This window comes from Corvus cornix, chromosome 1 (genome assembly GCF_000738735.6).
Source record: "Corvus cornix cornix isolate S_Up_H32 chromosome 1, ASM73873v5, whole genome shotgun sequence".
NCBI classification, from domain to species: domain Eukaryota; kingdom Metazoa; phylum Chordata; class Aves; order Passeriformes; family Corvidae; genus Corvus; species Corvus cornix.
In genome coordinates this window covers 10656174-10682534 of record NC_046332.1, presented here as the reverse complement: position 1 = coordinate 10682534, position 26361 = coordinate 10656174, and the positions used below count along the sequence as shown (strand labels likewise).

Here is a 26361-nt window from a genome sequence, read left to right as displayed (position 1 = left end):
GATGTGTTTCAGCTATGGGTTTGTGCTGTCTGTCCCACCACCCCTCAGAAAGCTGGGGAGCAGGAGAGCAGTTGACTTGGAGGATGAAGGAAAGAGCCCTGAAATCACCTGCATTTTAGCCTCTTTGAGCCTTATGATGTTAGAGATGTCACTGCATCTGGGGAGTGGAATGAAGCAACTTAGAATAATGGTAAGAGAAAACACTCTAAGAAATAATACAGATTCTAGTCTTCTCTTGGGTACACTCTTCAGGCAGCACCATACAGATAAAATCCCATTCAAACACTTCACAGCTATTCTGCGTTCCACTTTGCACTGTTTTACACATTTGTCCAGGTGCAAATAATCTGTAAAACATCCCTGCATTGTCTTGCCCACTTCACACGATGTAATGTGCTGGGCAGAACCTACTCCTTTCTGTCTCTCTGCCATTCCTCCGGACACAGCAAACTTGAGAACTCCCTGATGATTCTTGGCTTTACTTCAACATGAAGCAAAGACGACTTTGTGCCATTTTTTCTGGCTTGACTGAAGAAAGTCTTGTGTCATTATTCTACATGACAGTTGATCTATGTTTATGCTAAAGGTTTGAGACGTTTTTGTTTCCTTATTCTGCTTCCAAATGCACTTGGTGCTTTAAACTCAGCTTACTTCTGGTGTGTAAGACAATTCAGGGTCAATGCCTCTGCATTTTGTTTAGGCAAAAATACGTCCAAGCTTCTAATTAAATCAATATTTGCTTACTTAGGTAACCATTATTTGTTTTCAGGATTATGAGAAAAGAGTGGAAAATCCAATGGGAAGAAACATTTTAATATTCAAATTTATTCCCTAGTACAATTTCATACCAGTAATTTTTATAAGCTTGAAATGAAACCCTGACATTGCAGAAATCAATGCACATTTTTGCCATAGACTTGAGGCCAGAATTTCACCTTTTTATATACTCTTCACAGAAGGCCTGATCCTGATTCTGACTTAAATGAATAAATTAGCTGCGATCCCATCGATTTCAGTGGGATTATCTGAGTAAAGTTTATCGCTTGCCTAAGTGTTTGGAGCCTGTAATGCAGACAGATGCTATAAGCAAGTTTTTTGGCGCTGCACTTTTCTCAGATGGTGGCTCGTGCCTCACCAATGGGGAATACTTATTAAAGAAAAGAAAATAGAAAATAGGCACAGCAAACCTAAACACCAAAAATAATTTGAGACATAATTAGATCTTCTGTAGGACAAGATCTGCAGTGAAGAGATTGCTCAGTGTTAATGAATATTAACTAGGATTTATCCTTGAGTGGGGAAAGCTGAAGGTTTTAATTTTATTTCAAAGGTAAAGACTGGTGGAGTTTTGAAGTTTTATATTCTTTTCTTTCCCCCTGAAATTTCGAGTGCATAATAAATGAGCCACTGCTAATGTCACAGATGCTAATTTTCACGACCATGACTGAAGTGATGTTCGTTTCCATTTGCATTTCATTCTAACAATGATGAGAGGTGATGAGTTGATGATAAGCTGTTTTCACCGTACTGCCCGCTGTGCAAATTTATGCTTATAGGCAAAGATGACACATAGTTCTGTCATTAAAGGTCTTTACTGCATTGCCTCTTGAAGAAAGACTGTTTGTCAAAATCCATTTGAACTCTGGTAAATAAGCAGGAACAGATGACAACATCTGGGAAGTATTTTTAAGAACCTGGTTTATGGTGTAAATACCTGTGGGCCTTTATGGGGGTGGGGGAGGAGGGGAATGTTCAGAGGAAGAAATAATGATACTTGTAAAAAACATGTGTGTGTAGATGGGGATAAGAGGGATTGCAGGTGTCACTTCAGAAGGTGTTTCCTGTCTCCCCTAGGCTTCATAAAATACTGGAACAAGGTTAGAGTGAACCTTGGGTTATTTTCCTTGTGTGAGTGGGCGGTTCTACAAGCATGTTACTGCTCCTCTTACTTCTGCTATGTTTTCTTTATTTACATTATCATCATGCTTCTCAATCATCAGCTAATTATTCTTTCTTTTCAAGAGCACCTTCAGAAAGTTGTGTCTTAACATATATGTTAACATATCTCTTCCAGAATGGTCTTGAAATTTGAGGAATTTTGTTTTCTCAGGAGAAAGTAAAGATTCAGAGTGTTTGTGAGGAAATAACAGCCATCTCTCACCTGCCTCTTGGCAGGAGGTGATCAAGATGACCAGACTCTCCATTTTGATGCTCACATCAAGACACAGTCTCATTGAGGGCTCACACAACTCATGGCTAGCATTTGTTTCAAAGTAAAAATTTTATCTGTGGCTTGTTCCAGTACTGATGGATTTTGTGTGTTCCCTTGATTACAACATCTTTTACATTTTCATCAGCTTTGCACAATACTCATTTAATTTCTTGTTTCTTCCCTGTCTTGGTTTCCTTCACTAGCCAGGCTTAATTCCTTAAGAGCAGAATATTTTAAAACAAGTGAGAGCAATCTGCTGAAGGGAATATTTACACATCAATATTCATTTTGCTTAGAGTAACAAATCCAGGTTTTTGTTTGTTTTCTTAAGCAAGTAGGGGCATTTCAAGGAGTATGCCTGAACCACCTTATCCAGCCATTTTTAGAAACCAGACTATCAGCTACAGTATTTATAACTGTGCTCTCTGATAAATAACGTAGCACAACTACCAAGGTGACATAAATCAGCATTAGTTGCCTCCTAATCCTTTAAGAGATGTTTAAGAGCAGTTGACTTACTTCAGTACTGTGTTTCTAGGAAAACCAAAATACCCCAAAGTAAACATTGGTCAGGATATCTGTCACTGCTGGGAAAAAGCAGTAACTATGTATGGGCAGGACTGGCAGAGGATGTGGCCTACATCCTTCCCGTACTTCAATATTCTTCTAGTAATCTGTGTCACAGCATAAATTCAGACAAAAGCTGTTACAAAGTCGTCCCTTGGCAGCTGTATAAGCACTTTCAGGGTGGCTACAAACACTTCAGCTGGAAGAACCAGCCCCTTGCTGTGTGGGCAGAACCTGCTGGGAATACCCACTCCTGAAAAGGGAAAAAAAGTCTTCTGGGTCTCTGTAATCACAGTATCCCTTAAGTTTTCTCTTCTGAAAGGCTGCAACAAAGACAGCAGAGTTACTCCAGTTGTTAGAAACAGTTATACTCTCTTCCACAAATTGGCAGTGTCAGTGGTTTTGCTCAACATTTGCTGCTTGGCACCAGGCTACAGATTACATATGCTCTGAATATTCAGCAAATCATATATCCTTTAAACCATCCTAATGGCTTTGTTTCATGAATCAGATAGAGGTGTGTTGTATGTCTGTTGTTATTCCACAGGAAGATGAATGACCACCTTTTTCCCAAGGGAAATCTCTTCTGTATTTGTGCTTACTCTTACCCTTGTAGCTTTTAAAAATCTTATTCCACTTACAGTTCACCCAAGAGCATGTTCTTACTATTTTTCTTCTTCTTAAACTTGAGGGTGAAATTTCAGCCTAGGGAAAAGTTTGGAAACTGCTTCAGGGAAGTTACTTCTTTGACTATAATATACACCTTCCTGCCACTTTTCCTCTCCATACTTTCTTTGCTTTATTCTGTGGATACACAGAAAGCTGGATAATGACTTCACCTGTATGAAGTCTTCAGACTGCTTAATTGCCAGTCATAACATCTTCTGGCCCCTTTCTGGAAAGCTGAATGTCAAGAGCAAAGGGTCTTCTACCTCTAATCATCACCCATCACTGAACCTGACAAGTTTTCTCTGGGAAGAAGCTCCAGTGATCTGGTGTTTTGCACCATTATGTCTTCTGGGTGGAGTTTTAGTCCTTTTCCTCCCCTTCTATGTCTTCATCTCTTTTATCATCTTCTCAAGAACAACCATGTAACCTAACACTGCTGTACTTGATTTCCATGACGTGCTGAATGGTCACTTCCTTGAGAACTGTAAGAAGTGAAAGTTCCTCTACTTGTCTATGCTGACCTCATTAGAAGGTGTGGTAGGTTTGCTGTTCTTCCAGGTATGTTGAAGGACAAAGTGGGATATGAGTCCCTGAATATTTGAGTACTTGGCTTTAGGTTTTTCTGCAGTGTTCCTCGTGGCTTCTTCAGGGAGAAGATAAACACTAGAGGAGTTCTGCTCAACCAGAAAACATGGTGCAGTGTCATGTCCTCCCTCTACCATTACGTTTGAGGCAGAGATGGAGCTGTGTCACTGACAGGCTGCAGCTATAAGATAAAGAAATCAGCTTCACTTAGCGACAGCACAGCCAAAAGCAGATGTGGGAAGAGGAGACGACACAGTGGCCGAGACAGCTGAGTGAGCTCACGCGGCTTCTCTGCTGCCTCCACCTGTGCAAAGGGGATGCTTGGCTCTATCACTCTTGAACTGTTTCACTTGCCACAGTTGTGCTGTTTTTCTCTTACTCTTCTGTCTTCCTGCCTCCTTCTTCAAGATCAGATGTTAGGTTCAAAAACCGCTTCAAAAAGCTGGAAAGGGGACATCGTTCACTGATGGATGAGCAGCTCAAGAAGCTGTGGAGAGAGTGCATGAAATGACTGATGATGGTAGAGCAGGCATTCAGCTCTAGCACAAGCACATGGCAGGGCTCTTCTCATGTTGGCTATTGGCATGTTTACATTATTTTCTTCCTGTCTCTGTAACGGAGTTTATATTTGCTTGACTAATATATGCTGGTAATTGTAGTAAAATGTTCGAAAATGTATTTGTGTTTGGGATTTTAGCCAGTATCTGAAGGAATGGGAAGAGGCAACATCTTCCTACCCCTTCATGAAAGCTTAAAATCTTGTAGTTGGCACAGTCCCCTTTGCAGTGATAGGGCTGATTTCAGTAGGATTTGGAGAATGTCCTTAAATCTGGGGTTCAAAGAACACCTCAAAGCCCTCGCTGCTGTCGCTGCCTCAGTAGCAGCATCTCACTGGTGAGTGTCTCTCAGCTACGTGTGGGTTTCATGGAGGTTGGGAGAGCAGGGAAGGCGGGAAAAGCGCAGTCTCACTTTTCTCATGTGTCAGAATGAAAACACACTTCATGCACCTGGTACATTTGTTTTTCATGAAATGAAGCTGTAGTTTTCCACTGAGCTATGATCACAACAACTCATGCCACAGAGATAATCAAATGGAGAGAAAGGAATTGATGTGCCCTTACTGGTACCCCAGTGAGCTATTGATTGTATTAATTCCTTTTCTGGAGTGACCTGAACAGAATCAGGATGATATCTTCGTATTCCTAGATTTTTTTTTTCCCTAGGATTGCAATTATAGGGCTTACACTACAAAGCAAACATGGAATTTAATACATTATAACTTGTAAACTAAGAAGGATTTTCAGGCAGTCCCAATTCCTGAGGAAACCCTGAGCTGGCAACCTTCCTTCAGCTTCCATACAAAACCAAAAGCTTGCTGAACTTATTTCATGAGTTCAAAATTACAAGGAGCATATTTAGGATTCCCAGGCATAAATTGTGCAAGCATGTGCAGTTTTCGAAGCCTGAGAAGCTGCAATGAAGTGCCACATGTGCTTTCTTCAACTGGACAATAAGGATAATGTTGGCCTGTGGATGACAATAAGGCAACGTTGAAACACAGCTGTTTGACAAGGGAGGACATGAGAAAGATAAAAAATGGTGACCCTGATCTACATTTCAAAGGAGCCAAAAGTTAACCCACCCTAATGAGCATAGTATTTTCTTTGTTGGTTTTTTTTGCTTTGTTTTCCAAGATAAAAATAATTTAAATAAATGGACATATAGATCTGATGAAGCACTCAAATTCACAGTGACTGATGATAGATACTGCAGTGAATTTTGCTTCTCTACTGTAGTGCATCTCCATTAAGGCAATTTCAGCTAATCTCACTATGGATTCATTAATCAAGTGTAGTCAGGATGTCTGAAGGGAGATAATGAGGGGGAAAAATGGCCTATTGTTTGGATCTTATTCCTCAACTAGTTATTTTGTTTATCATGCTCCATAGTACTTGTACCCCGATAAATAAGTTCCAGTTGCAATTAGTTATCATAACAGATGACTAGGACATCCTTACTTGCAAATTCAAAATCATTCCATAAATAGATCAATTAGCTTTGTGTTCTCTTTACATCACATGCCTATACAGATTTCCAGCCTGCACTATCAGTTAGCAGTGAAATGGAAACGAGGTGGACTGGTGCATTTTAAAATTTCCTCCCTTTATCCAAAGATGCAAGCATCCATGGAGATAAAGTCCCTAATCCTACATCTTTTTCTCTAAGCACTAACATCCTGCAGTATCAGCAGTCCTTAGCGTCTTCCAAAATTTCTCCTCTAAAATGCCCAAGAAAAGATTTGTTCATTTTTTACTTACTTTTTACTCATTTAGGATTACATACTGTATATCTGCCCCACATAAAGCTGTCACTACATTACTTAAAAAAAAAAAAATGTTGAGGTTCTAAGAGCCCAGTGGGTTTGGAGGCTGCTGAAGATGGGAATGTTTATAAGCTCTGTGATATTAACTGCAGCACTCAACCTCAGGTGACATAAAGCATGCAAAAAAGAACTTTCTGTCAGTTTTATTATTTCTAAAAAGGTTCCCCTTGAAAGAGAAGAGTGACCTTGCTCTGCTGAGCTGACATATGCCACTGAATTAATGGCTAGGCTTTGCTGTAGGGAAGCTTGCAGAAACATTACAACTCCAATGGCTGAGTTTTCTGAGAACATTAATCAGGGGAACCAAGATGATGTATCAAACACTCATTTAAAAGTAATAAAAACTAACTCTCTTTCTGCCCCCCTCCCCCAAGTTTCTTTGAATTAGCTTATTGTTGGTCATTACGTGTTATCAAGGGTAAGACTGCAGTAGGGCAGTAAAACTCGTGTAAGGGCTTTCTGAAGTTTGCTTACTCTTCAGAAAAAAAAACAAACAAGCTTTTGGGACGGTCAGACTTGACTGTGACTTAGAGGTTATTTTTTCAATCTTGTTTTCACCTGGAAGGTCATTCGAAGGAGCACCTTCCAGTGAACAGCCACATTCCCACCTCCTCTGCCGGAGCACGCTGGTTGCCCCACTGTGGGTGTGCTGGACAGGCGTGGGGGTAAAATGGAGCCCTTGGGGCTGAATTCTTCTCAGCTCCTCTTTGGGCATATGTATTTTTGTCTTCACTTAAAACAAACATGCTTGTGAGTAATTTCTCTTACACAGGAAATCCAGCCAAACCCTGCAAGGTCAGGACCTAGATAACACACGGCATTATTAAAATCATGCTATATAAGTAAGCAGGGAAAGGACTTTAATTGAAGCTGCTAGGTGATATGGTTTTAAAATGTGAGAATTCGTCTGTGAATTCAGCTGTTTTGAAGAGGAGGAAGTTTCAGGAGAGGAAAGAAGTTGGTATTTAAGAGATTAAAGATCAAAGCCTGCAATGCTTACGTAGTGTTTAACCAGCCTTTACTCAGGCAGCGCTCCCCTCTACTGCAGAGACGGTTTTGTGGAGGGTGGATTTCAAGGCTCATCCCTCGGTGTTTCGGCCCATGTGTAAATGAAGGGTAAAAAAAGGATAGCAGGGAGGTGCAAGTGCACATCATGCCAAATCCTTAACTGTCATTTTCATAGCTCCTCTGAGTTTGTCACACATCCTTAACCTTCTTTTAAAGTCATTTTCTTTTCATGGTTTTGTGTGCCACTGAAAGTCACTTTTAATTAAATGTCATATAAATAATAAAGTCTTAATTACATAATTACTGCAAATACCTGTGTGCACACTCCCAGAATTGGACAGACTGCCAGAAGAGCACTTGGAGTGACTTTTCTCACTGGGAACTGAGAGTGCTCTGCAGCAACTGGGCAGGAACGACAGTGCTCAAAATTCAGGGTCAATGTGCATTTAAAGAAAGTGGAGTCAGATCCCTTCCCCCCCTCGCACATTTTGCAACACTCACTTGCACAAAACTTTCCGAGTGTTAAGACTGGCGTTTCCTAAATTGCTTCCTTATTTAGTCCCTCACAAAGTTGTTTAATCAACACAGCCCATTTTTTGCCAGACGAAATTGCCTCATTGCTCAGATGTCCTACATGGCTGCCCCCTTCCAGAGGAATACTTACAGACCTTGCAAAAGATCCCACCCTCTTTTAGCTGCAGGAGCAGCAGCTCTGCCCTTGATCTCAGCTGCCCCAGCACCTGCCCAGTGCAAGGTGCCCCTGGCAAGCATGACTGGGTTATTGGGAACTATGTGCCTTGTGTCAGTAGGTACCGAGGCTGGTACCAGATAGAGGAACTGATAAAACAGCTGCTTAGTGTTTACTTTGGAGAGCGTGGTTTGTTCACCTGGAGGAGTGTTAGGTATGATTAACTCATTTTTTAATTCAGCTTTTCTTTTCCAGTCCTTTTTCACTGTTAAAATTAGGGTGTTCATGGCAGCAGTTCTGTTCAAAGTTCACTTTGCTCCCTTCTTTCCCCACCTCCATGCAGCTACTGAACACCAGGCCACAATAACAACCAGTCTTTTATAGAGTCGTTTTTAAGCCAGTTAAAAATGCCATTTCAGTAGATTGATCTATTTGAGTTATCAGGAACAAGCTGTATCTTTTTTATTGCTTTTGACTGGTGAAGTGCAAGGTTTAGGCCGTGTTTCATGTGGGCTATAAAGTTATATTAATGTGTTGGTTAGTGGTCAGAAGTTCTATATGTGTAACTAATGTGTAAATAGGAAAAATTCCCTGTAGTAGAGAGGTCATGATGTCTTCTCTTTCATTGCTTCCTTTACCCTTCAGAGAGCTACTTAATCTTTTATGCAAATTCTCATTCTTCATACAGAAGTGAGGATTTTTTTGGTGGTGTTTGGTTTGAGGGTTTTTCTTTTCCACAGAACATCCCAAAAGCTATAAATTGCTATCTTGCCATCTGGGAAAGTAAGAGACAATTCTTTTGATTATCTATGCAAGAAGATAAGATAGCAGAGTGGAAATACTCATCCCTACTTGGTAACTCTTTCATTCTCAGAGTGGTCTCCTCCTTCTGAAGGGAGTAGAACCATCAGAGAATAGAAGAAATGAATCAAATCCTGATCTCCACTTATCTCCATCAATCAGAGCAGCAAGAACAGGCTGTTCTTTTGAGAGCTGCTGTGGCTGCTTTCAAAAAACAGGGAAGAAGACAAGTGTCTGTGGCAGTCAAGGAAATTGAGCAATATGCTGAGTTCCCTTTTTATTACTTCCAGTGACCACGTTTGCCCCTATACAGCTTACATGGTCTGGGTAGTCTAAGGATGAATGGAAGCTAAAAATTAAAATGCATGGAGGAATTTGAAGAGATTTACTTGTGTGAGAGGGTCAGTACAAAGCCTTTGCAACATGCAGGACTTGAAAGATATTTTGAATAGGACTTGAAGCAAAATATAATGGGCCGGAATTTCTGACAGCAGGGAACCAGATTGCTGAGCAGTGTGAATTGTCCAAAGAAAAATATGGGATGAATATCTCCCATAATGATTATTTAGCAGGATAACTGCAGTCAGTTTTGGCTCAAGGGTTGTCTTTAGACACAGGGAAGCTCTGACTAATTTTTCACGGACAAGAACTTACTTCTCCTATGATATGTCCTACAAGGGAAGGATGTTTTGTAACAGAAAGACATGGATTGCAGAACCTGTTGTTGTCTTACTATTTGCATACATAGCATATTATTTTCTAGGGAAAATTATAGGCTATTTACCAACAAACCAGACAATCAACTGCAGACTGTCCAAATTAAAATAAACAACAATTACATAGCACTTATCCCTTTAAAAGGATTATTTAAAGTTCCTAAATTTCAGGGAATAAATGATATAGGAGAAAATGGAAGAAGGTTTTCAAATACTTAAATGTATCTTTGATATTTTCTATTATGTTAGTTTGGAATACTGAATGGGAAGAGATGGAAGTCAATGCATTGATTTATAGAAATTAATTGATCAGTCCATGTCTGAGAAAACACAGTTGTTTCTCTCTCTGCCCATGCCTCCATTAGATTTTACTGAGCAAATTCGTATTTGCTTAACATATCCCTGAGTAGCTCTTGCATGAATTGAGCCAGAAAAACCACCTAACTTTATAGGATGCTGAATCCTGTTATCAAAAGTCAACAGTGAATTTTCCTATAGTAGCTTTGCATTTACTTTAAAAGCTTCCCTTCACCTGGAAATAAGGCCTGTCCATATCTTCACAAAGTAGGTGTTCCCTGACACTAATGCAGTGACTGACACTATGGGAAGTAATAGTCCCATTCCCTTTGCAGCCAGGAGCTCCTAAATCTGCTTTTCGTTATCAGTATAATGGGGTTGGATACATTTTTAAAAGGTGGTGCCTATTGATTACTTAATGGAAAAAGTTAGTAGAGAACTGCTGAAGCAGCCCTATTCAGTGCTCTCCAGTGCAGCAAGACCATTATCTAGAACAGTGGAAATCATCCTGTAACCCTTATTAATATTTAATACGGATGAAGCAACATTGAAGTACACTACAAAATAGCCCAAGGCTCCTGCTCATGTAGGATATAAGGTTGTTTCGAGGGTCAAAAAAGAATAACTGATTTCCCTGTGCTCAAGCTGTTTATAGGTAAGACCAACACTAAACAATGTTTTCCCTCTTGTTCCTTTTAAACGATTTCCAGCACATATGCACTTTAATATACACTTATTCCTACTAGACATATTGAAGTGATGGAATGCAACAGAAAGGTCAGTGTATGTTTAGGGATTGCTGAGACAATCTTATACTTTCCAAATATTGCTGTGAATCCCAGGCTCCCTTCTTCTCCCTCATGCTCTGTGCTGCAGGGCACATTTGGCTGGGTTGACAAGCTAGCGAAAGGTGTTAATCCTGTCTAATAGAACCATAATCCTCAGGGCTGTGTTTTTATATCATACTATTGAGCTAACCCCTTGTCACAGGATGCTCTTCATCTACTTAATAGCAAAGTTCTTGATGGGAATTTTAGATAAAATTAAGTGTACAATTCAGATTGTAATTTTCAATTTCACAATGTAAAAACAAACCAATAAACCACAATATTTAGCCAACAGAGATTTTACAAACAATTAAGAGGAAAGCTGTGTGATTTTTGTCTTTTTTTTTCCTCTTCCTTCAGTGAATAGTAAATGTCACTCTAGTTATCCAAAAATATTCACAAATCTGGGTCAGTTTCTTCAAATAACCTTTGGCTGGAAATATTTTTCAGGTTAGATATGCCCAGAAATATAGGAGGGAAAAAAAAAAAGAAAAAGAAAAAGGATGTTATTTTTCTTTTAAGCTACACTGCTTAGAATAGAGAGCAAAAATATGGGTACACTTTCCTCTTTCATCTGACTGTCCTCAGGCCTCTCCCACTGCTATGTCCACATTCATTTTTTGGGAGAGGTGGCAGAGTTGCTTAATAAATAAGTTTGGGAAAACAGGGAAATATATCAAAGAGGAATTTCTCCTTAACTTCTCTGGAAGCAGGTCCATTAAGTGTGCCTGCAGTGTGAAGGCAGGCAAAGGGACTGGCTCCCAAAACAGTCCTTTGCTCCTCTTTTGTTGCCCAAAGGATGATCTACCTCTGTTCCTTCTGAGGCTGCCTCATGACAATTCTTGCCTGGTGGAGAAGATTGGAAAGCTGGGAGCTCACAGGCCTTTTGAGGCTTGTGAAATTCCTGGATGGACAGCAAAAGGAGGGAGCTGGACATGCCAGGTGAAGAGTGCACAGTGGGTGCTTTAGAAACCTGGGGGAGATGAAAAGATGACTCATGTGGCTGGGGGTGGGGGAAGAAATCAATGGAACAAGGAACTAGTTTGGCTGAAATCACATAGGCAAGGTAAAAGGATGAATAAGTACAGGGAAAGCTGTAGCCCAGATAGCCTGAAATTACTTATTAAATTAGACAGAATGTATTTATTTTGTGGTTTGCTATTTTAGTTCAGTGCTTTTTTCCTCCAGAGGGGATTTTGAATACTCAAAAATAGTCTGAGATTATATTGCCTCATATATAATAGTGAACCCTGCTCAAGAACTCTCATACTGCATTAAAGACTTTCATTTAGGATAGAAGAGGGAAATACTTAAAAAACCCCAAGTCATTCTGGATTTAGCTGTGAGTATTGGGGAAGACATAAAAACAAGCTCTTGAAGATGCTGTAGAGTGGATAGATGTCCAAATTCTGGCTGTTATTAGCGCCACACTTAAAGAGACTCCTGACTTGTCATCAATGCCAATTTTATTCATTTTGCCACCATGGCAGTGCAGTGTCAGGCAGCTCTGCCTGGGCATGCTATTTCTGTATGACCTCACTCGTCAAAATCTGCTGTGCCACTTCCCTGCTTCCCATGTTATTTAACCACATGCAGAAAGAGTAAAAACTAGAAGGAAGTCAGAGCCATCCATTCACTGTCTCTTAATGCACAGCTCAGGTGATGCAGCTTTGTTATGCAAAATAAAGCTATGGCACAGCGGAAAATTGTACCCATTTATGTTTAAAAATCAGACTTTCTAATTGGAAAATTGGGAAGAAAAGCATGAGGCCTGCCTGATTATTCTGTTACTTACTCCCTCTGTGTGCATTTTGGACTAGATGTATTCATAATCCTCAGCAGTCCTTGCTGGTTCCTGATGGTAAAGAACCATAAATTGCCTCCCCAGCTGAAAAAGTACATTGTACAAATTGCCACAATTTACACCACCGAACCCAAGTCTATCGCTTGTATCATATTTATGAAAATACCTTTTCCTCGAAACTCATAAACAACAGTCTTTCTTACCTGCAAATAATGCATGGCTATTTACATACCTATAACATAAGTGATGTGAAACAGATGTAGAAGAACTCATAATCATATCCATTGCCTAGTTAGTATTTGAAGCAATATTGTTTCTCTTACTCATTTTTCTACTTCTGGTTGTGCAGTCACCATTTCTTTTGCCCTACAGTCATCTCTTAGTTTGTTTCTAGCTGGATGTAGCTGTTCATGGACCACTGATACGGGAGGGATTTTGACACCAACAGGTGGCTTGACAGTTTTAATTCTTAGAACAAAGCAAAACACCACCAGTGAGTCAAGGTTTGTCTTCTCTTCTTTTACAGCGCACGAGCAGCTTTGGAAGCTTCGACCGTTTCAGGCATCACTCAATATCAAAGACAGATGATTCAGCTGAGGTGTGTAGAACACAAAGTTTAAATTTCTGCTGTTCACTTTCCCATGACAGTTATGCAAAAGCACTGGGAAGCTATTGTGTAAATGTTACAATGCTGAGAACTTTGCTTGTGTACCTGGATCTGTCTGAGTGATTGAGGCCTTGCCAAAATGAAGAAGAGATTCACACCTAAAGTTTGGCACTTTGATGTGAAAATTAGAAACAATTTATAAAAAAAACCACAAAGAAGTGCACTTCAATTTGGTGCATGCCCTAAGTAACCAGCACTTTACAAGTAACCCACAGATGTCTCACTTTTGTTTTCAAGACCTCTGCAAAAATTGCCTCAATTCTAATTTGCATTAGGGACAATTAATAATGGGTAACAACATTTCCTACCATAAAATATATTTTCTTTCTGTCATTCACACATAGAGTACTGTGCTGCCAACCTGTTTAGGTACACAATTTCCAAGGCAAATGGCCGTGACTGAATTTTGTCATGCTAACTGTGTTAGTGTCCTTAATATTTCCCTGTAATTCCTGTTTCAATATCTGCATTTTATTTTTGTGGCGAGTTATTGGTTACTTTTTGCTTTCAAAACAGGTATCTGAGCTGGAGACAATAAGTGACATTGGGGAAGCAGTACCAACCAAAGCAGCAAACAATGGAGGAAGTTTGAGTAAGAAGATGAGAGCCATTTCACTTACCATGAAGAAAAAGATGGGTAAAAAATACATCAAGGCACTCTCTGAGGAGATGGTAAATACAGCCTAAGAGCCTCGCGTTTGTTGAAAACACATGTGAAGTAAACATGTTATGTGCATTTTTTTCTATTCATGTTTCAACTGTCCTCAGTTGTGACAAACCATATAACCAGGGTAACAACACATACTGAATTAAGCCAGCTTTTGGTACGTACCTGTTCCTTCATGTGCATTTTAGTGTACACACAAATCACGTAGTAAGGGCCCAAGAGAGTCACAGGAGTTCTACATCATTTAATTTTGCTTTTTCCTCAAGGAACATTTGTATGAGCATGTGTGTATGAGCATAAAAAAAAAACCTCCTCATGCGGACACAAGGGAGTATCGGTTGAACCTCATCATCAATCTGATACTCAGTTTACAAAAAGCTTCATTAGAAGAATTTATCTTCCAATTCAAGAATTATTTCTGAAGTCCATTTTGTAAAGGTCAGGCAGCATCCTAGATAATTCCAACTCATATGCCTTATCTCCTTCTACCTTATCTAATCTTAGTGAAACCATCTTTATTAAACATAAAAAAACCATAATCTTGCACATACTGCAAACCCTGTTTTCTCAGTACATTGTGTAAGTTCCAAATTTTAAAAACATAAGGAAAAAACTTGCCACACTTAACAATCCTAAAAAAATCTAGCTAGTCTGCATCCTATCCCACATGTGTCAATATCAAGTAAGTAAGGAACATAAATGAGGAACCTCACAAGTAGAAAATAATGTTTCACAGGATACCCTTAAATAGTTTTTGGAGGTCCAAGACAAGGATCCCTATTTCATTAGTTTAGTTTGCTTTTTTTTTTTTTCTCTAAAATGCAATCAATGAACTTTATGTTTGTTATATTTTTATATTTACTTTCTGCACATTTAAAGCCACAATTCCCATGACAGAAATTCAATGGATTATCTGGTTGGACACACATGTAGCATGATCTTCATTCCTGCAGGAGTTGATGACAATCAATAGCAGCCTCCTGATTAATCAGTGGGTTATGCTGCTGGCTGGTGTAACAAGCACAGTTCTTGTTGAAAACCAGTATAGTTCTTCATTTCAGTGCTCTGCCTGATGTGTACCCAAGTGGGTCTCTGCTTCATGCAAGCACTGTTATCTTTGCTTCACTTCATCATCTAACTGGTGAATAATTAATTTTTCCCCAAATACAATGTGCTGAAGGAAGTTTCAGGTGCATCAGGATATCACACCCACTGGCAACATGATGAATTCTGTTGAAAAATCCCTCCCTTTAAAAGATCATCCCTATTTCATTTGTTACATCGTCTCTAACTTAAATGTGACTGAAATATGGATCTTATTGTTTTGAATAGGCTGTGATTCCTGAGGTGTGATTTATTGGTATAAACTCAAGGGGCCAATTTCATACACCATTAGACTTTGTGAGAGAAACATGCACCTGTTAATTCTGAAATGCACTGGATTTTGAGGCCAGGGTGTATGTTGGATAGCGTGGTGAGCACGCTGCTAGAACACACCAGTGCCCTACATGTGTGCATGCTGTCCCCAGCCTGCCACCAAGTAACCACCATCTTCAGAAGTTCAGTGTAAAACACAGCTGTGTCAGCCAGCTCTTCACCACCTGCTTTCAGAAATGAGCTTTATATTTCCTTCTCTGAGACAAGCAGACAAAATCTTACCAGGCTGCCTACTAATTTCCTGTTATAAGCTTTCAGCTGCCATGGTGTATTGCAGTCTTACTAGTTTATCTGTTTGAACAAGGATGGGATGAAGTGAGTGGGACAGAAACAAGACAGGGAATTTCTCCAAGATCATAAAATACTTGGGGGTGATTGTTGGGTATGGTTAGTAGCAGGCATCAACTTTTAAAATGCTTTCTCTCACAAAGTAGTTCTTAATAAAGTGCAATGATGAGATAATCTCCAGTGATGCTTTAAAACAAACAAACAAAAAATATTTCTCTAAAATATGTTTCTTGGGTTAACATTTTATTTTTGTGTTAAAGAATGAAGAGGGAAAAGATGACAGTGATCCTGGTGGTGGAACGCACACTGAGAAGGTCTCCCTGAAAACCAGTGACTCTTTGGAAAGTCTCTATAGTCTGAACAGTGGCCAGAGCTCATCTAGTAAGTACAAGACACCTATACTTCTTATTGAGTCACTGGATCAATATAGTTATTGCTTATGTCTGTGGAATCAGAGCTGGTGATCAAAAATGTGATGGTAGAGAGCTCTTCGTTCTGGCAGACGAAAGTGTAATTTGGTTAAATGGGTAGCAGCTAAGGTAGATATACATCTCTCCAGAAATAACTTGAGTGTTTTTAAGAGTGGAAATACTAACTGAAGAAAAAAAATAACATAAATTATAGGGGATATTGCTGGTATATATGCCATAAATTTTTGTGGGGTTATCACTGCTATAGTGCTGGGTTTGCAATCACTGTGTGCAGCCACTCAAGCATCCTCTCCTGGTGGACTGGCTGTGAGTTCATCCTTTGCCCTGGAGATGTGAGGCAGACAAAGTCTCTCTGAGATGGTGGGGGATGTGGGTCTGACCTGGCAGCTTTGGGACATGATGCAGAGAGACACAGCCCACCAGAAACCCACTGAAAACCCTCCCCCATCAGGGTGGTCTCAGCCGGAGGGCAGAGGAGTCTCTGATGAGAAATGTGCCTCCACCTCTCTCTGTGTTGCTCTGCTGTGGACATCTGCTGGGTGGCAGGCCACAGCTATCCCTGGTGACACTGCTGTGCCACCTTGCAGGCACCACCCGAGCCCTGAGTGCAGACTGGAGCTGCAGTCCAGACCATTTGCACTTAGAGTTAATCTGGCCCTGAGATGGAACTGTGCACTTAAGCAATCACCTCAAACAAAACCATTTTTATGATCATTTTCTGTGACGTGATTTGTGAAAATCGTATATGGGAGTTTACTTCCAACACACTGCTGCTCTTATCTAAAAACATATTTGGATGGGATATTGCAGAGCTTGCTCAAATTTGCTTGAATTACTCTGCTGATATTTTATTGCTCAACTTGGATAAAATGACAGGCAGAAATGTTGATAAGATTAAAATTTCCCTCTGCAATGCAGGTTCCTTTGATGTTTCAGCTAGCTCTGGAATGAAATAAAATAACTTCTACAACACTTGTTTTCATTTCTCTGAATAAACAGGAGAAGTTCAGCAGAATTAATTCCCTAAATTGCACTTTTAGGGTACATTTTATTAATCTGCAGAGGTAATATTTCAAAAAGTCTGTAAGTAAAATGTGTAGTCTATTAGCATCATCACCAGAAAAAGATTACTGTAGGGAAGATATTAATGAAAGATGTCCTACCCATTTTCTTCTGTCTCTTATAGCATGATTTTTATTGAATGTAGTTATCCTGGGACGTGTCAAACCCACACAGAATATGCTCTGTCTCTGATTCTGTGGTTTTGAACACTTTCCTCTTGGCTGCTGTGCAGAGTTGCATGTCTGGGCATTTGGTGCAGGGGTCTCTCAAGCTGCCTCTCTCCCAGGTGGGGTGACCAGCTGCTCTGATGGCACGAGCAACAGGGACAGCCTCCGCTTTGACGATGAGGTCCCCTACAACGGGCCCTTCTGCGGCAGAGCCAAAGTCCACACCGACTTCACACCGAGTCCTTATGACACTGACTCACTGAAAATCAAGGTAAGACAACCACCAGAATTCCTTCTTTCCCACTAACAATGCCAGAGGGACCATTTTTTACATGTAAATAATACATTTAATAATGAATTTTTAACTGCTTAAGCATGTGGAACACTCTAAAAGTAAGGCCGATCTGGTTTCACAATGCTTCTGTAAGGACTTAGTTCACACAAGACTGCAAAGCCAAGTGCTGCTAAAGGCTTTTTAAGGCAAAGATTCCAGGTAGGAACCTCTTCATAGTATCTATCTACATACCCCAGCTTTCCTCAGAAGCAACCTTGTATGTTGCTTCCCACATACAAGGTCTGTAGCAAGAAAGAGTAAAGTCTCATGGGATGTGAAGTTGTCTCCCCAGCTTTCTAAGTCACAGTTAGGCTATATCCAAAGCTCAGTGGCACCCATTGCATTTAATATAAACAGCTTGCTTTTCCATTAAACTTTTCTTTAAGCCTCCCTTTGAACTGTGAACTTTCTTCAGCCCAGACATGGCAGGGGTGTCTGGGCTGTGTGAGTGAGGAAGACGAGCAACAAACAGGGGCCCAGCTAAACATTACTAAAAAAAGCCCAGCCCTTCAGACTATTCATGTCTGTAATCTGGACTTCTTTTCCCTCTTTTTAAGTACCTTCATATCCAGATTATATTCACACTTCAGACTCCTTTCTTCTTCCCAGCTTCTTCTTTTTGCCAAATCCTCACCTGTATCTCACACAGACTTGCTCCCCTCCTCTCTGGCGTACATGAGAGCTGTTGTTCTGCTGGTACTTGCAGTCTTCAGCACTTGCCCTCCACTTCCACCCACATCTAGGGCATTTCTTTTAATACAGTTTAACTGTTTCAACTATTTAACTGGTCATGAAATGGCAAATATCTGCTGGCTCATGTAAGTTTCTGTTTTAGTCCCCAGGGTAGTGTATTTCGGAATTATAAACTAGTACTTAGGGTTGAATTCCCCCATATTTATCACACAAAATTTCAGTACCCTGAGTCTGAATTCAAAGTGTATCTTCAGCTTGGCTTAGAGCCACTGCCTAATCCTGATCTGTATCCACATCTGAAGCTCCTGAGCCTGAATGAGTTTGTAGAATAACATGTGCTTACAGAGCTTTAAACAAATGTTTTTTAGTTTCCATTTCAAATGTGCTCACAGCTCTGAGCCCCATATTCTGACTAAACCGGGTCACCAGCTCACAGTCAATTTTGTACTTGGGTTTGTACCAAAACTAGGGTGACTACTTGACTTGCTATTCCTTGACCAGACCAGAAAAGATCTAAGTCTTGGAGCTGTGAACACATCTTAACAAACTGAGTTTGATTTCTAACTGTAACAGAATCCCAAATTAAGTAGGCATTTGTTGGATAACTCTTTAAAGGCTTTCAACATCTTTCTGTGTATGTGCCAAGAAGAGAGGGCTCATTTTTGAGGTCCTGGGAGCAAGTTGTGTAGGGTGTATGACTTTGTAAGAGCCTTTTTACTATGAGAATTACTCAGAATGATTGTTTTGCTGAGCTGAGACCTTGGTTCCCACAGTGTGGCTGTGAACACTTTTACCAAAAAGCCCTCTTGAAGCAGCTGTGTTGTCACCCTTTTTAGCACTCATATTTGTTAAGGGAGTTAATGTTCGTTATTACCTTTGAGAAATGTAGCCAGTGCTTTTTACTGTAAAATGGGTAAGAGTCCACCTTTCACATAGATCAGCTATCTGTTTTTGACAACCCTTGAGAGGCTAGATAATAAGATTATTCTGTAAACGCTTTGGCACGTATTTTGAAAATAACCTTACAGTAATCCCTTGCTTTTTGCCAAATCTATGCCCACTGGCCATGACAAAAGTTAATTGCTGATGAAACCATATCCCTTTTCAGGGACCAAGTGGAGCACAAAAATAGTGAGAGGGGCTGCTTATGCTCACCTCTCCTTTGCAAAGGTTTAGAGATAAGAAATAGCTCCATTTTCTGTAATTATTTCCTGGGATTTTATAAAAGTAGAGGCACTAAATCTAGGTAAGTAAAAGAAGTTACTTCTCACTGATTAGTGCTGGTTTTGGTCCATAGAGGAAAAGCTACATATGACAAACCAGACTTACAAGAAGTGGTGTGCTTTTTTTATTGTTCTAGAAAGGAGACATCATAGATATCATCTGCAAAACTCCCATGGGCATATGGACAGGCATGCTGAACAACAAAGTAGGAAATTTCAAGTTCATTTACGTGGATATTATCTTGGAAGAAGAAGCTGCACCCAGAAAGATAAACCCACACAGAAGAAGCAAAAGGACCAAGCCTAAAACATTGCAAGAGCTCCTGGAATGTGTCCACCTGCAGGTCAGCCAACGCATTTCCCAGCTCTACTTGAAACGTTCCCTTTCTGTGCGCTCGGGTTTGAATGTCATTTACAGGCAGGAGGAGAAAGGAAGGTTTCAGCAGTTTTGATGTCAGCAAAGCAAAGCAACCTCGTGTCTGTCTTTTATCTGATGTGAGTGGCTTATAGAACTGCATTTTACCTTATCATGTGGCTGAGCTAGGAGACTCCACTCAGAGGGACACTGGTGACTTGTCAGGTCAGCCTGACTGCATCCGTGTCCCTAAGCATAGGAGATGTGTGGCTCTGGCCACACTTCAGGGACAAGGCTGAAGTCTGACTCCAGTGTCAAAATTGAGAATTTGTGCTCTTAATTTCTTGTGATCTTTAGGGAGCAATAGTGTTTTTGCACTGTGCTCAGGTTGTGCCTTTCTCCCTCTCTGCAACCCTAGATCTTGACTGAGTGTCAAAGTGTAATGAGGTCATGATTTACAAGTAACATTTTTAATAAGGGTAATTGCTTTGCTGCTGATGCAAACATTCCATTCCCTGGAGCATGCACAGAGGTTTGTACTGACTCGACACACAGCTCAAGGGGACCATGTGTGACACAGCAGGGCTAAGGGCTCCCTCAGCTTCTCCCCTTGCTTGTATCGAGGGGCTCCTCCTGTGCAAAGGGCAGAGCACTCCTTTCCTCAGAGGCCCTCCTGGGTTCAGCATGGGAGACACTCATGGAGTGACCCACAAAAGTCCAGACACTCAGCAGATTAAATAATTTCTGATAGAGCTCTGCCCTGGTCCTGTTTGCTGCTGGACTGTGCTATGGAGTTCAGGCACAGGTGCTGGCATGGCCAGGAGGACTCCCAGGCGTGTCTGCCTCTGTCCCCTCTTGCTCTCCATCTCTGCCAAAGGTGAGTCAATTGGACTGGAGAACGGAGCCCATTTCATCCTGGCCAGAAAGTAAAAGTGAAATTGTGCCTTTTCCTCCAGTAAACATAGTGCTTGTTTCCATGAGAGAATTTGCTTGTTTCTTTTTGTAGGAGTATGCATCAACCCTCTTGCTAAATGGCTATGAAACTCTAGAGGACTTAAAGGATCTACAGGAAAGCCACCTGATTGAATTAAATATTTCGAACCCAGATGACAGGGCAAGATTGTTATCAGCAATTGAAAATCTCCAGGACTGTGACAGTAAGTGTTTAAGCTTTGTTAAAAGTCATATGCACTAATATTTCAACCAAAACAGAGCTTATTTCAAACAGCTCCAGTAAAGAATTTTCTTTAATTTTTTACACAACATTCTGCAGATAATTACAAATTTTTTTCTCCCCTCACTTCATCCCACACTTAAATCCTTATCCAAATTAGCTTTTTTGGTAGGAAAGTGTTGTAAAAAAAAAAAAATATATATATACATATATATATATATATACACACTTGTAGCTGGTTTGCATTCTTCTCTCAAAATTAATCTAACTTGTGTTTCTGGTGAGCTTCCAAAAGCTGAACATACAGGATGTGTATATGCACGTATATTGATCACCATTTTGTTTTCTTTACTTGTTCCTTTCGTGGGGAGTGGAAAAGCTAGGATACAGAACAGAAAAAAACATTTTCTCATGGTATTTTAATGGTATTTCCAGTCTGACTTCGACTTTTAAATAATTGATGTCAATTCTGTAGAAACTACAGCTAAGCATCTACTTAATTAGACATTCGGCTAAAACAGGAGGTGTTTTGTCTTCATCAACATTTGTGCATACTCCCCCTATGCAGAGCAGTCATGTCATCAGATGTGTGCTTCCTGTTGAGAAGGATAGGAAAGAGAGAGAAGCAAAAACAATGTCTTCCTGAGATATTTTAATACCAATTTTTGTCAGGCATCCACTTATTATCTCCTCAGTATGTAGGCAGCTTTCAGGTTTTTTGCTGAATGTTTGGGCCTTTTTTGGGCCCCATTTGTACATTCAGTTGTTCCTGTTCTTATTCAGCTTCCAGGGGAAGGTAGGGCTCTTGCAAACATGCTGGAGTGGCACTAGAAAGGTTTTCTTTGCCCTCCAGATTCAGAAGTTCTTTCTGGTCTATAGCTTTGTGAGATGACAGGTTTGAAAAGAACTCTTGAAGGGCTGTCTACGTAGAAGCAGCGATTGAAAGAGTGAATCCAGAAAAAAAAGGGTTACATTTTGCAGGAGTTTTATTGCAGCGATCAACCTGGAAGTCTTCTGAAAATGTATATACTGAGTATAGTGTGTTTTTTGTGGAAACCAGCCTTGCTGTGCTTTCTGCACCCTTTATTGTGAATGTTGAAATATTTAAAACCAGAAATACAGAAAATAAAAATGCAAGATTGCACTTGTGCACGAGTGTGAAAGCCAGACTGGAACACAGTGGTTTCTAACAGACCACACGAGAGCCAAACTATTCTGTAGTGGTGAGAATATGGTTTGCTGTTTATATTTGCTGGGTAACAAAAAGCAGGGCAAGCAGCTTTCAGTACTGAACCTTTCTTCTGAAGGTGTCTTAACACTTAATATTCTACATACACCTGTGCAAGGACCAAACCTAACAAGGTCCTTACATGTCCCATACACTGAAAATGAATAAATTTACCTTTATTATCCAAATCAGGTTCTCCTTACACTGGCAGCATACGATTAAGTCACTTCTCCAGGCAAAACAGTGTCCCTGATGTTATCTGCATGGTAGTCTAATAGTTCAAAATCTTGTAACAGTTCTGGGAATAATAACATTAAATCTTATAAAGTGGTCCATGCTTCAAAATCAGTGATGGCACTGTAGCCTTATTTCAAGAGATGAAATGAATATTTGTTTCACATGCCCTTTAGATAGGTAGAGCAAATCTTTCCAGTACTCAAATTCAATCAAATAATTTTCCCAGAATTTATGAATGCTCACAGTGACCAGAACCACAACATCTTTTTGTGTCATACCAGCTATAAGCATTCATTTAAGTCTAGCTGAGTTTTGTAAGACTCGTGTATACTTTAAGGTAAGCCATGAGTAAATACTGTCCTAGTTTGATTCTTGAATCCTTGCCTTGTCTGGTTGCAAAAGGATCAGAGCATTTGTCACATGACTGGTAGGGGCAGAATTGAACAACCTGTTCTAGAAAGGAGGATACTAAAGACCAAAATGGATAGAAGCTATCTGTTAAGTTGTTATAACGAAAGACAGGGCGTCAAGATGATCTTGTGGATAAGCTCCACATGCATCGTACGAATCATTTGACCTCTTTGTCCTTCTGTCAATCAGATTGGAAAATTGGGTTGAAAGAGCTGGGTGCTACTGTGAAAGTGAATTCTGCATCTGGACTGAACTTTCCTGGGTCAATATATTTTTTTTTTCCTAAATGGGCAGGGCTCAGCCCAGCATAAATGATTTTTTAATTAAAATTGATTTTGTGCACTGCTTAGAAGTGAGCTGCATAATTACCCACAGCTACAAAGTAATCTGTTTACTGGGCAAGAGCATTCTAGATAGAATTTCAGCACTTTCTGGGTAAAAAGTTCACTTTCTTGCTTTATGAAAAAATAAGCTAAGGCCATAGACTGTATTTACTGTTCTAAGCCTGTCTTTCTCACAGAGCTTGGAAGACTTCCATGTCTCTGCAATCCATTCATGCTTCCATGAAGCACGTGTTTGATTAATGGATGGAGTGTCAAGTATGGCCCAGAGTTGAAATACAAGGGTTTCTGAGTTTTTGTGACTCTGCTATTATTCAGAACAGCCAAGTGTGCTGGAACACAGCCTCATTTTACTAGATCCTCCTATAAATGTAGTAAAACAAGATTTCATATTTCTTTCATATGAAATCTGATCTTGTGAGATGTCCAGAGGTTTTTACAGGGCTTTAAATTCATTTTTCATTTCTTGGCTTTTTCTTGATATTTATTGTATGTTATACTAAGTAATTTCTTCATAACACATAGTTGTGGTGTATAATTCATTTTGCAGAATAAACATTTATTGAGTTTTCAAACCAAAAGACCTGCAGCAGTAGTTTCCACATTATGTGCAGCCTACAACCATGCAAAATACAGGATTTCTGGCAGTGCCATTTTTTTAATCTTACATGTGATTTACAGTGAATGAATTTGAAAGAAAAAATTTTACCCATCTTATACCCTGAATTTAAAAAAGTAATTTTTATTTAGCAAATGCTACCACATAGTGTTTTTTAAGCAGAATTTTCCTTCCTAGTATTGCTCTATCTTCTTTCTAACTTTCCTGGGAGTCCAGGCCCAAATTCATCATCTTCAAGTACTTCATGCAGCAAGGCTACCCTAGAACTACAAGGACTTGTAAGCTCCTCATGACCTTTCCCCGCTTCTCAGGTATCTTTTTAGATTTTCTAGAAGTTGGTCAGACCTATATATTTGGGGCAAAATTCTTGGTTTCCGTTAATTCATCTCTGTGAGAAAAAAAAAAAAAAAAGGCTTTTTCATAAAGTATTTCTTAATAACTTTCCATTCTTCTCCCAGATGGCTTCCAGACAGGAGATGGATGTCTGTGCTTTTGTATGATGCTATTTTTAAAGTGAAGCAGTTGCTGGATGGTTAATGAATAAAGTAATAAAAGAAGTTTGGAACTTCTTTTCTTGACCGCTTCCCAGGACACACGTTTTTGTGTGTGCAAAATAGGCTTGATTCCTTCTCACATAGATGATTTAAATCAAGAGGTTCATCCCTGAAGTCCAGTGGGTGACATTAGTCCGAAGCTATTCTGAACTAAAGAAAAATGAGACTTCATTGGATATGTGCATACAGTTCATTTTATGGAAAAAACCCCAAAAGGTGAATATGTGCAATTTGGGGGATAATATTTTATACTTATCTCCCCTAATCCATTTCCTTAGCTTACTTTTCATATTTAAGTGCAGATCATACTCTAAATTCCACTACTAATACCAGATAAGGTTTGTTCTTTATTTATCGTACGTGGACAGTAAGATAGGAGATAGATAAGGACTCGACTTTCAGTTCTCAGTCACATTCCTTATGTGAGAATCAGGCACGAAGAGTGTCATTTTACACTGGGCAGTCCCTTTCAATCCATGGGATCACACAGTATCGTGTCAAGGTCAAACAGTGCTCAAAGACAGTCTCCCTTTCTGTACTGTGGTACAACTCATTGGCCTGGACATAATACTGCCAGATTTCCCAAGGAAGCTCATCCTTGCATGAATATTAGTATTTTTCACCTTTTTTTCAGGCACATCTGTTTGTTTCCAGATTTTAGATAAAAAAAGAAGCTTCTCATTTCTGTTCTCACCGCAAGTTCTCACATCAGTTCAGTAACTTTTCCCTCCCACAAAAGCTATGCCACTGATTTCAGTGAATGCAGCATTTTAAGTTGCATGTCTGTAAATATCCACAAATATTTAGTTTTTTCAATGCCCAAAGCATTGCACAAACCACTTCAGGTTTCTCTGTGTCTTTTTCAAGAATTATCGCCCTTAACTGGTTCAAAATGTTCCTTTCTGAGTTTGATGCTTTGTGAGTTCTCATCTCAGTTTCACACTTAGATGGTCTAACTGGTACAGGTGATACATGGCCTGTGTACATACAAAGGAGGTCTGGCTTCATCCTTCAAGTCTCACTTTGTTTAGTGGGGCCCAGTGACCAGGCAAGGAGCAGTGGCCATAAACTAAAACAGAAGAAGTTTCAGCTCACCTTGGAAGAACTTCTTCACACTGAGGGTGGCAGAGCAGTGGAGCAGCTGCCCAGGGAGGGCATGGAGTCTCCCTCTCTCATTCCAAAGCCATCTGGACACATTCCTGCATCACCTGCTTCAGGTGACTCTACCTTGGCAGGGGAGTTGGACCAGATGACCTCCAGAGGTCTGTTCCAACTATCCTGTGGTTCTGTGATTTTGTGATTCTCTTTAGTTATTGAGAGGTTCTGCTCAGTACAGCACCGCTGCACCTCCCAGGAGGGCAGGCAAGTGACTCAGCCTAAAGCACGGTGCTCCTAGCCCAGTTCTTCTGGACAAAACTCACAAAGGCAAACTCTCAGAGGGCACACTCGTGAAGTTTGGTTTGCTCTTGGGTGACCTTCTTTTTGTCCAAGACAAGATCTAAGCCTCCTGCCATTCATCTGGTTTAAACTGACATAACCGCACAGGAGTCAGTGTGACCTCTGTGCATTCTTGAGTTGAATTCCCTTAAACCCAAGCTTAAAGTGCTTCCCTAATCAGGACTTTAACCTCATTAGAAAGGGGAAAGGTGCTGGTGAAGGAAAAAAGAAACCTATCCTTGCACGTGTTGTGCATATCTAAGTCACTGAATAACAAAAACTCATTTTAAAGGTCCAAATAGTGAGGAAGATAAGAGATGCATCACACACCTCTTACCAAGGCTAAAGGCCTCACATTTTTTTCAGAAGTCTGAATATTATCCTACCATCTAAAGGAGTACTGGAATACATGTGTCAAAATGATGCATATCTTGGGCTCTTCTGGCCATATCATAGACAACAGTGACTGAGAGCCATTT

General features: G+C 40.1%; 1 protein-coding gene across 3 annotated transcripts in view; it reads left to right on the top strand.

Moving 5' to 3' along the window:
- LOC104689424 (SAM domain-containing protein SAMSN-1) overlaps positions 1-26361 on the top strand; it is an 82562-nt gene that overhangs the window by 51732 nt on the left and 4469 nt on the right. For all 3 annotated transcript variants that reach the window (XM_010399531.4, XM_019285968.3, XM_010399532.4), the window contains 6 exons: positions 13084-13155; positions 13741-13896; positions 15877-15997; positions 17396-17547; positions 19664-19870; positions 20888-21038. In XM_010399531.4, coding sequence (XP_010397833.1) covers positions 13084-13155; positions 13741-13896; positions 15877-15997; positions 17396-17547; positions 19664-19870; positions 20888-21038 — 859 coding nt within the window. The remainder of the gene's footprint in view (positions 1-13083; positions 13156-13740; positions 13897-15876; positions 15998-17395; positions 17548-19663; positions 19871-20887; positions 21039-26361) is intronic.